The sequence below is a fragment of the Lemur catta genome, chromosome 2 (assembly GCF_020740605.2).
Source record: "Lemur catta isolate mLemCat1 chromosome 2, mLemCat1.pri, whole genome shotgun sequence".
NCBI classification, from domain to species: Eukaryota; Metazoa; Chordata; class Mammalia; order Primates; family Lemuridae; genus Lemur; species Lemur catta.
In genome coordinates, this window is record NC_059129.1 from 77984475 (window position 1) to 77996724 (window position 12250).

At 35.9% G+C, this 12250-nt stretch overlaps 1 protein-coding gene across 1 annotated transcript; it reads left to right on the plus strand.

Annotated features, from left to right (window-relative positions):
* Positions 1-219: 219 nt before the first annotated feature.
* Positions 220-11695, plus strand: IRAK1BP1 (interleukin 1 receptor associated kinase 1 binding protein 1). Its single transcript, XM_045543916.1, has 4 exons — positions 220-568; positions 7599-7664; positions 11180-11310; positions 11417-11695. Exons 1-4 carry the CDS (start codon positions 254-256, stop codon positions 11685-11687), a joined length of 783 nt encoding a protein of 260 aa, XP_045399872.1. The 5' UTR covers positions 220-253; the 3' UTR covers positions 11688-11695.
* The last annotated feature ends 555 nt before the right edge of the window (positions 11696-12250 follow it).

Genomic DNA, 12250 nt, shown 5'->3' on the forward strand with positions numbered 1-12250 from the left:
AGCCCGCTAAGATTTTTGACCCATAAGGTAAACATGTTAAAAAACTTTTAACAACGCGCTCAGCCGGCGTGTGGTAACAGAGTTGCGCCAAAATCTCCCCTGATGCAAGGCGCAGTTCGCTCCCTCAGAAGCTCCGGGGCCTCTAAACCCATCCCAGCATCCTTTGCGCCGCTCACAGACAAGCCCTTGCGCGCCTTGGCCCCTTCGGCCACCGTCGGCCTGGAGTTACTATGGAAACCCAGCTGCGGTAGCTATGTCTTTGCAACAGATCCCGCCGTCGCGGGTGTTCGTGGAACTGGTTCCCTGGGCTGACCGGGGCCGGGAGAACAATCTGGTTTCGGGCACAGAGACACTACCTGGTCTCCGTCGCCCTCTGTCCTCTGCACAGACCCAAACTGCAGCCCGCGAGGTGCACGTAAGCGGCACCGCAGAGCTGTCTGCTGGCCCGAACAGGGCGCAGGTGTCAGTGCGAGTGAGCAGCACTAAAGAGGCGGCGGCAGAGGCCAAAAAGAGTGTTGGCCGCCGTCTAGACTACATCACGCAGAGCCTCCAGCAGCAAGGTCTGCAGGTAAGCGTTCTGCGGGAGACGAACTGCGAAACACAAGGCACAGAAGGGTCGGCAGATGGCCTGGCCGGTAAGGGCCCCTCGAGGGGAGGGATATGTGGAGGGTCTTGAGCGTTTAGGACGCCTTTGTCGCATCGGTATTCCAGGGCGAGAGGACCTGGCAGAGTTGGTCTTTGACCTATCCTTCTCCTAGATGAAAGCATTATTGGCTGCAGTGAACTTGAAAAATAAAAGAATGCAAATTAGGTAGGTTATCTGGCGGTATTTTATGGAACGATTTTGTTTTTAAACTTGAAATGATGAAATGTTAAACTTGAAATGTTAGATGTAAATGCTTGCCCAAGTTGAGTACTGGACACGAAGCATTTTTTGTCTTGCTTTTATTCTGCACCATGGAACTGGTAAGTGAAGGACACGACTTGCTTCCTCCCGACCATGTAAAGCTTTGCATGGAATGGTTCGTCAGTATTTTTCGCAGACAGTAACTTTGGGGAGTGGGGAAGAGGTTGCATCCATTTTCATTTTATAAGGATTCTCATAAAATTTCTCCAGCTTTTTTCAGTTTTAACTTCAGAAATAAAAAACTAACCCAGTATTGTCAATGTCCCATATATGAAGTACTTCTGCTTACTTACCAGAGATGTCCATGAGTCAAATCACTAAACAAATCTTACCTTAAGCCTACTTCTGAGGAAAGGGAAAAAAATGAACCAGCCTTATTTAATGTACACAATAGCCCTGTTAGACATGTTTTAATATCCCCATTGTCTGGATTTGAAGAGGCTAAATAATGCTCTGAAATTAGCCAAGGCAATATTTAAACTCCTGTATTACTGAAACCAAAATCTAGGTTGTTTCCAACTATGCCAGGCTCCAGATAATTAGAATGAAAGCAGAATTTCCTCATTTTACAGAGAAAGACCCCAAAAGCTGGAGTTGTGGTTTATCCAGGGTAATATTAAGTTGTTAAAAGTGCAGGCTTGCTTCCCAGTCTATTGAAATGACATGCTCCCAAATAGCAAGTCTTTATTTTAATGAGAAAATATATTTACATTGCACTTACAAACATAAGAGTTAATAAAAAGTCATTTGGAAAAAGATTTCTCCAAATGATTTTACAATTTAGAAAAATCCAAATGCTAATTATAAATAATGTGAATAAAGTACATTTAATATGTAGAAAAAATATTTCCTTAAAAACTGCTGCCAGTTCTCCAGTCCTATTTGAATAATGTAACAAGTTAAGTCATTTACATTAAATGTAAAGTGAGCTCACACAGCTCTAACTTCTAGTATGTAAAACAAACTAAATTACAAAGTCCAACCTACAATGATTAAATCAAGAGTCAGTGTTCAAGGCAAAACACAGGAAGAACAGTGTCCTTCCAATTATCTGTGATAATTGTGAGGTTTATAAACATCACTCCCCTGCTTAAAGGGCTCTTCATAATCCAAACTCCTTTGCTTAATAGATGGAGCCTCTAACTCTCTATCCTTATTTCCTACCATCTCTCTTCCCTCTCTGACTAGCTGACTTCTATTGCTTTTTTCTTTAAGAATCAGCCCAAGCTCACATTCTTGGCATTTTGTTCCTAACATAATACTAATCCCTGCCACACAACACTCCACTCCACACTTGTAGTAAAACTTTATCACCCTGTATTATAATTCTTAATTTACTTATCTCTCCTCCATGTTCTAAACCTCTCCAGAGCAGAGACCATTTGTTTTCTTTTGCATTCATGAGTTATGTTTCATACAGATCACATACATAATGTCTACTCAGAAAGTGCCTTTTAAATGAATAATAGAAAAAAATGAATATAGCATTAAATGAATAAACTATTAGTTCAGCTATATTATAGATTATATATTTATGAGCTTGTGTGAAAGTAACCCTTACTTTAATGTTGTTTTCATAGTAGAAATATTATAAAGTTCTAAGTAGTATGTATTCATTCAACCAACAAACGTTCAGTGTTCCCTATCACTGTTCATTTTTAAATAGCACTTACCATAATATTGTCTTAGTTCTTTCGGGCTGCTATAATGAAATACTATAGAGTAGATAGCTTCCAAACAACAGAAATTTATTTCTCATAATCCTGGAGGCTGGGCAGTCCAACATCAAAGTGCCAGCAGATTTGGTGTCTGGTGAATACTAGCAAAAATTACCCTGACATCCCTGCTTCCCCTTTATTTTCTCTTCTCTCCTATTATAGGCATAAAATAACTTCACAATGTCTGCTTCTTCCTCCCACAAAATTGCTTCTATCACTCAGCATGCATGTCTCAGTTCTAGGGCAAGAGAGGACTATGAGTGAATGCTGAAAGGACTGTTTCCTTAACTCTCTTAACATATTGTATTATGAGCAACATTATTGTAGGATTCCAGTAACAGAGTGAAACCAAAAGAGAGACCCCTTCTCTCCTTTTTGCTTCATAACAGACCACCTCAGCCACCATGACACCACCATCAGGAAATACTGTGTCCACAGGAGCAGCAGAAGAGAACTTTCTATATATCCTGATGAAATATCAAGACATATAGTTCTTGCAATGGACTAAATGTTTCCCCTGAAAATTCCTATGTTGAAACTTCAACTCCCCAGTATGATGGTATTTGGAGGTGGGGACTTTGGAAAGTGATTAGGTCATGAGGGTGGAGCTGTTTTATAAATGAGAACTCTCAGGACCAGAGTGATTATTGGCTGATAGCTTGCCTGTGGTCACACAGCTGGGAAGTGGCAAAATGTAGGCTCCAACCAAGAAATTTGACCTCAAAGCCCATGTTCTTGACCACTACAGGATGTTGGTGCTTTATTCTCTTGGCAGTGGATGATTGAGGTTTTAGGTAGCAGATGCTATTGATACCCCCCACTTATATCTCTTGGCACTTCACATTTGTGTGCATGCAGTCCCAACCTCCATCTGCCAACATTTGTGAATTCTTTGCCTAAAAGTGAAAGCTTTCCCTGGCTGCAGGAATCCACTCTGCCTGCGAGTGAGACCAGCCAGTAGAGCCAGGGAATTAACGTCCCCTTCCCCAACCCCATCAACCTTTAATTGAAGGCTCATGTGGAACTGGATTGACTGAGGGAAATGAATGAAAAGAGATCCCCTCTTTTTCACCCCTTGGGTAGAATAATTCTGAGGCATGTGTTTCACCCTGGTTCTCAGAGTTTCTCTGTAGGATTAAATTTGAGTTACCCACAGTGGTAATTTGCTTGACAACACACCCTTTAGTGACTTTCTTCCCTTCTCTGTCTTGCTTCCCACTCCCCTACTTGTGTTTTTTGAGGTCACCTTCAAAATTAACTGTATACAAATCCTTGTCTTAGGATCTGTTTCTAGGGGTACCCAAATTTAGATAGGGAGTAGTAGGAACAGATTGAACATAAGCTTAGCTATAGTTTTCCTTATTAAAAATGGTGACAAGATGAATGTCATTGTAGTTATGTATTTATGCATGTCCTTAATTACAGGATGAGTATCCCAGATCCAAAATGCTTGGGACCAAGACTGTTTCAGATTTTGGATTTTTGGGGGTTTTGGAATATTTACATATATACTTACTGGTCGAGTATTCCTAATCCAGAAATTCAAAATTTGAATTGCTCCAGTTAGCATTTCCTTTAAGAATCATGTCAGGGCTCAGAAAGTTTCAGATTTTGGAGCATTTCAGGTTTTCAGATTAGGGAGATACTGATCTGGTAATGTTTGGACATTAATTCCTGGGTTATGCATCTTTGAAGGCTTATGAAAAATTATACTCTAGGAAGGTAAGTTTATACTTTTACCATGTGGCACAGTAGACATTATTTTTTTCTTTAATTTTGCCAGTGCAGTAGTCAAAAAAATGATACTATTGTTTCTCTTTTTTTTGAACATTTGAAATTAAACTTTTTTTGTGTAAATTTCCAGTTCATAATGCTTTACCCATTTTTCTATCTTTATTAATTTATAAGAACCTTAAATATTAAGATGATCAATAACCTGTCATATATTGCAAAAAAGTTTCCCAGTTTTTTATTTTGTTATATAATTTAAAGTATTGTATACTCAAAATTTTAAAGTTTTATATGAATAAATTTGTTAATTTTTTCTGCATATTTTCTGCCTATTGTATGATGCTTCCTGGGTCCTTCCCAAGCCTAAGGCTATGCAACTATTAACTAATATTTCCTAGAATCTTTAGGGACTGTTGATAGTATATTAAATATTTACACTGTGCTTGGATTTTACTTTGGTATGGGATAAGGGTTTTGTTTTCTTTTAAATAGATAAACTAGTGGTACTGAGACCATTTATTGAAGTCTGTCTTTCCCTTACTACATGTGCAAGAACCTATCTCAAACTGCCTTTAAAAATAAAAATGACTGTTTTACATAACTGAAAAGTACAAATTGTAATATGGACTTTCAGGTATGATATGGTCAAGGCTCTATGTATTTTGATGCAGTTCTCTTGGCCTGACCTGTATCTTCCTTCATGACCAACATGTCCCCATTTACCTGGAACTGCTCAAGTTTTAAAACTAACAGGCCCAGGTCTCAGGAACCTTCTTAGTTCCAGGTTAACAGGGACAGTTGATCACCTTGTTTATTCACTACATAACAGCAACGGACTCCCCTATCCCCATTGTGACAATCAAAAATGTTTCTAGACATTGGCAAATGTCCTTTGGGGGGCAGAATCAGCCTCTGCTCAAAAACCACTGCCCTATAGATAAACAAGAGATCTCATACACTGTGTGGGAACCCAGCAGCCAGACTACCATGCATATATCTGTAGTGAAACAAAGTTAGGTTTATTTAGCGTGATGCAGCAAAGAAGAATGCATCCCAAAGGACCTTAGGAGTGTTTCAGAAACAGGGAGTAAGGAAATTATGAATAAAGCAACTATAAACATTTGTGTGCAAATCTTTGTATGAAATAGAGTTTTCAATTCACTTGGATAAATTACCCTGGAGTGCTGGTTTCTATGGTAAGTTGACTTTTAACTTTATAAGAAACTGTAAGACTATCTTCCAAAGTGGCTATATCATTTTGCAATCTCACCAGCAGTGAATGAGAATTCCTGTTGCTGTGTACCCTTCCCAACATTTGATATCATCAGTGTTACTGGATTTTAGCCATTCTAATAGGTATATAGTGGTGTCTTGTCTCATAGTGGTTTTGTTTGTTTGTTTTTGTTTTTTATTCTTATTTCAGCATATTGTGGGGGTTTCTTGTTACTCAAGTGAAAAAAGCTGATTACAAGCACTATATACAGTAGAGTAGTCCCCCCATATCCACAGTTTAGTTACCTGCAGTCAACCTCAGTCTAAAAATATTAAATGGAAAATTCCAGAAATAAACAATTCATGTTTTTAAATTGCACACCATTCTGGGTAACACAATGAAATCTTGTAGTGTCCTGCTCCATCCTACCTGGGATATGAATCATCCTTTTGTCCAACATATCCATGCTGTATATTCTTCTGCACATTAGTTACTTAGTAGCTGTCTCAGTTATCTGAGCCAAAAAACATAATATGTACAGGGTTTGGTACTGTCCATGGTTTCAGGCATCCACTGGGGCTCTTGGAACATATCCCCTGTGGATAAGGGGAGGCTACTGTACTGTTTTGTACTTATCTGCATTCTAAATTTTCTCCAATGTGCAGGTATTACCTTTATAATAAAAATTGCATTAATATTTTCATGGGAGTGACAGATATCAGAGCTATAACTGGATCTTCAGATACTCAGGTTAAAGGTTTTTAGAAATTTTCTGGATAACATAAGCTGCCTGTAATTAGTTTATATCTTAAAATTTAGATTCAGACATATCCCCTGCAAAATAACTTATAATTAAATTATTATTTGGCATAAAATCATTATATATTTATAGCATATATTTTGAGATACAAAAAAATTATATAGAATATAAATTTTGCTTATCTCCAAGGATGAGAGTAGCTGACAACTGAATTTCATTGAATTCAAAAATCCTTTTGAAAAGTAAATAAGAAATTTAACTTTATCAGAATTATGTACCTTGTATTTACCCTGAGAATTAAAAAGTATTAATACTACTTTTCTAAAAACAAACTGGCTCAGATCCAGTATTTTCAAGGAACATTTATATCATAGTAGTATAGCATCCACTTTTGCTGAGTGCCTTCTCCATGCCAAGTCCTTTATATACAACTTCTCATTAAATGCTCAAAACAGTTCTATATGGTGTACATGGTACTAACCTGCTTTTATAAATTTGGAAACTGAGGCTCAGAAAACTGAGTAACTTGCCCAAATTTCCATATGATAGGTATGTAGTAAATTGATATTGAATTATTTATAATTAAACATTTTAAAAACTCAAACTCAACATTAAGTATGCTCTATGTACAAATAATTGCTCATATATATTACCCTAAGTCCATACTTTCTCTATATGCTAATATGAAAATTACTTTAAATGGAGTGACAATTACAATGAAATTTTAAGCAACTATTTGTAGGTTTCTAAAGTATTTTATGTCACTTTTAGGAAAATTTTAAAACATCAGGCTGGGCGCGGTGGCTCACACCTGAAATCCTAGCCCTCTGCGAGGCCAAGGGGGGAGGATCACTCGAGGTCAGGAGTTCGAGACCAGCCTGAACGAGACCCCGTCTCTACTAAAAATAGAAATAAATTATCTGGACAACTAAAAATGTATATAGAAAAAATTAGCCGAGCATGGTGGCGCATGCCTGTAGTCCCAGCTACTGGGGAGGCTGAGGCAGTAGGACCGCTTAAGCCCAGGAGTTTGAGGTTGCTGTGAGCTAGGCTGATGCCGCGGCACTCACTCTAGCCCGGGCAACAAAGTGAGACTCTGTCTCAAAAAAAAAAAAAAAAAAAAAAAAAAAACCATCAGGCAAAGCAGTTCTTTTTTCATACTTTCTATCTTCCTTATTTTAATAATTTCGGGTTCCTAATTTATGTCGTAAGGTAATTGCATTTAGTGTAAAACATGTAGTAATCATACTCTTGGACTTTCTGTTTCAGGCAGAAAATGTGACTGTGACAAAGGATTTTAGAAGAGTGGAAAATGCTTATCATATGGAAGCAGAGGTATAGACTTAAATAATTGGAACCAGCATGACTCTGTAGGGACAATTTGTCATTTATTTTCATTCTTGAACTGAAATGAACAGGAGAAATGCTTTTCTTGATATTGATTAAGGATAATTTTTCTAAAAATCATTTTGGTGTTATATATCTATGTGAGCTTTTAAAATTAATGAGATTAATTTAAGAGACATTGTTTAAATTGAATAAAAATAGCAAGTGGGAAATAGTTAATTGCCACCTGAATAAAATTTAGTAATATCACCTAGTAAGCAGAAAACACTAGAGGAGACAAATTTCTTTTCAGATAAAAAGCAAATAAAGTCGTAACATGAAAGATTGAAACATTTTTCAACATTCTCTTGTTTGGTAGTGTAATTTTACTGTGTTGTGGTAAGTATTATTTAATAAAAACCACTCAACCTTTACACAAACTAAAAAGAACAAAACTATCTTCAGTATACCCAATTAATAGCATTTAGTTCCTACAACTGCCCATACTTTTATTTATCTTTAAAGATTTGATGATCGGGATTTTATGAAATTAGAGTATGTTTTAGTTGTGGTTGGATTGCAGGACTGCTATCCATTTCTGATTCCAAACATTTTGGGATGTGTGCTTAGTCCATGCTCCCTCCTTGTCCCAGGAAACAAGGAAGAGTGTGTTATAGTTGAATCTTGTTTATTGAATGAGAGAATCTTTGTCTTTAGAGGTAGAAAATACCTCCAGAAATCACCTGGTCCTGTCTACAAGCATATAGTATATTATTTTTCTGGTAATAAGGGAATGATCTTAGGTTCAAATAACACAGGTCCACAATTCTCAAAGGTCATATAGCAAGAATTAGAATGAAAATTAGAACCCTAGATTCTTATCTCTTGAAATAGTAATTTCCACAATGTTTGTTTGTTGCCCCAGTGCATACTTTAATCATTTTGGGATTTTTCAACTTAAAATTAAACTATCTCAAGGATTTTTAAAATTACTTATTATGATTTTAGAGACCATTTGGCAGAAGTTACTTTGTAGTACTGAGGACTGAAAAATACCTTTCAAAACAAGATGAAGTGCAGTCTTGTAAGATTCCAAATTACAGAGGTTAAAATCTGGGAGTATGTTATAGCACTCCTCCAGTAGTTATTACCTGTTAGGACTTCAGATTGTAAGGAACATAGATAGGAGCAGATCATCTTGCTTAAGGAGGTTTATTGTGAGGGTACACAAGGGAGTAATGAGGAAAAGGAAACAGCCCCAGCAACCACATAGCCACGCTTCATGGAAAACGAATGTTATTCAGATCATTGGGTTGTTGTAGGAACTGACCTTCCTACAACATTAGAAGAGAGCATTAGAGCTGCTTGTTTTAAAACATGACTAAATGAGGATTTGGCTAAATGCTGTTCCTCTTTCTTTTGCTTTACTTACCTTTTTAATGTTTTATACTTGAATTTCTTAAAAGAGGATCTGCTCATATTTTGTGTAGTGCTCCATGGGCCAGAACTCGTATCATATCACACGGTCCAAACCACGATTATTTTAAGCTCAGCATCAATAGTCAGTGCAGACCATTGTGTTGGGATTACAAGATACAAAATGTGCCAAACTATATGTAAAGAACAGTGTGTGGCTTTATGGCGATGGATGGAGCAAACACTAAAATCTAATGTCTAACATATTCTCAAGGACTGTTAAGCATATGGAATAAGATTACATGGTAAGTGGACTCATAGAACTCAATAGGAAAAAAGCAAATAGCCTGGTTTAAAAATGGGCAAAGGACTTTGAATAGATGTTTATTAAAAGAAGACATACAAATGGCTAACAGGTATATGAAAATGTGCTCAGCATCACTAATTATCAGAGAAATAGAAATGAAAACCAACAGTGAGTTACAACCTCACACCTTGTTAGGATGGCTGTTATCAAAAAAGCAAAAGACAATAAGTGTTAGGATGTGGAGAAATTGGAACCCTTGTACACTGTTGGTAGGATTGTAAGATGGTGTAATCATTATGGAAAACAGTACAGAAGTTCCTCAAAAAATTAAAAGTAGAACTACTATATGATCCAACAATCCCATTTCTGGTATATATCCAAAAGGATTGACATCAGGATCTGGAAGAAATATCTGTACTCCCATGTTCACTGCAGCAGTATTCACAATAGCCAAGATACGGAAACAACCCAAATGTCCATTGACAGATGAATGGATAAAGAAAATGCATTATATGCATGAAATACATATCATTTCATGTATATACCACATGTCATTTAAAGACTGAATGAAATGTTATTCAGTCTTGAAAAAGAAGAAAATCCTACCATTTGCAACAATATGGATAATAATGGAAGACCTTACATTAAGTGAAATAAGTCAGTCACAGAAGGATAAATACTGCATCATTCCACTTAAATGTCGTATCAAAAATAAACTTATAGAAGCAGAAAATAGAATGGTGATTGACAAGGAATGGGGGAAGGGGAAATGGGGATTCCTTATTCTGTGGGTATAAAGTTACAGTTATCCAGATGAATAAGTTTTAGATACTTGCTATACAACATAGTGCCTATGTTAACACAATGTTGTAGTGGTAGTGAAATGGAAGCAGAATGGATTGTTCTTTACCAAATTAGTTTTTGAAAGATTTTCAAGAGAAAGGAGAAACTGGCTCACTACAAGAGAAAATTGCATGCTTTAGAGAGACCCAATCTTTTGTAATTTAAGGTGATGAATTTAATCTTTGCTCCCTTCCCTGTTGCTGTGACTGATAGTATTGAAACCTGATAGAACATCAGTCTTCAATGAATAACATTCATGATTAAAGGCTGCTGTTCTGCACTGTGTAAGATGAGGTCATCTCACATCTTTCTTTCCCTTTGCTACTCCAGCTTACTCTCTTGTACACATACTTTTTTTGTTTTACATATTGAGCTTGTGTAAGTAAGGGTTCTTTAGAAGAAAGGTTTAGACCTCTCATGAAAAGTTTAAAGACTATGGTTTTAAAGTATTGCTGAATATAAGGACTGCTTCCACATGTTTAAAGGCAGAGGACATAGTGAAATAGATTAGCTTCCACATATAGATCTGAAATAACTATTAGAAGAAGAAACATACCTCAGTGACAGCAGTGAAGTACGATATAATTGCTGCTAATCGGAAAGCTAATAGCATAGATTAGACTAAGGAGTCATGAAAAGTTTGATAGGTTAGAATTTAGCCAGATGATAAAGTTGAAGGGTAATCCTCCAATATCATAAAAAGTCTCTGGTTTAAAATGAATTTTAAAATGTTCCAGTCAATATTACATAAATTTCAAAATTTATAAGCAAAAATATTAGCTTTAATAACAAAATATTAATGTAGTTATAAGTATCAAATAGGCTTTTTTAAAAATCTGTTACATACTAAAATGATATATACTCTTAATCTGGCTTACTTTTTTTACTCACACTTAGAGAAAATTTTGAAATAATACATCAGACATGAAAATAATACTAAGTGTCATTTCATTTACAGGTCTGCATTACATTTACTGAATTTGGAAAAATGCAAAATATTTGTAACTTTCTTGTTGAAAAGCTAGATAGCTCTGTTGTCATCAGCCCACCCCAGTTCTATCACACTCCAGGTTCTGTTGAGACTCTAAGGTAAGTTTAAGCACATCTTTAACTAAGTTACCAATTCTTTAAACAAAACTATTCATTGCCACAGTGTTGAATGTCATATTAATACTCTCTGCATTTAATTCCTAAGACGGCAAGCCTGCCTTGTTGCTGTTGAGAATGCACGCCGCAAAGCTCAAGAAGTCTGTAACCTTGTTGGCCAAACCCTAGGAAAACCTTTACTAATCAAAGAAGAAGAAACAAAAGAATGGGAAGGCCAAATAGATGATCACCAGTCATCCAAACTCTCAAATTCATTAACTGTACAACAAAAAATCAAAAGTGCAACAATACATGCTGCTTCAAAAGTATTTATAACTTTTGAAGTAAAGGGGAAAGAGAAGAAAAAAAAGCATCTTTGAAATTCCAACCAAAATATATTGTATTTGCATCATTTTTATCTATTTTTATACTTTTATAATGTTTGCTTTTATCCTGAATATATAAATTGTATAGTAAACTGTTTCTCTCCAAAATCTGTAAATCCTTGAATATAGTCCCACAGAATACTTATGTTCACTTTCTGTTTCTATTTTATTATTTTATTATAAGAATATAATCTTTTAATCAGAAAAGTACCATCTGGCTATATAACACTTTCCTATGTTCTATTACAATTGTATTATTCCTTACAGCCAATTTCATTTTTCTACAAATGATCCTTTTCTAATTTTTACATATTTGAAATGAATATAAATTGGATAAAATGTTTAGAAAAAAATTTCAGGATCACAGTTTTTATGAAGTGAAATATGCATTAGGGGTCAATCAGTCAACCTCTGGAACACTTTGGAGTTTTCTTTCTATATAGTCAAAATTGGTCTATTCTACTAGTAAAAAGAATTCTAAAGCCCTATATATACCAATATTCAGCATTGAAATGTGATTTTATAATAATATTTTAATATGGTTTTCTGATGTCCCT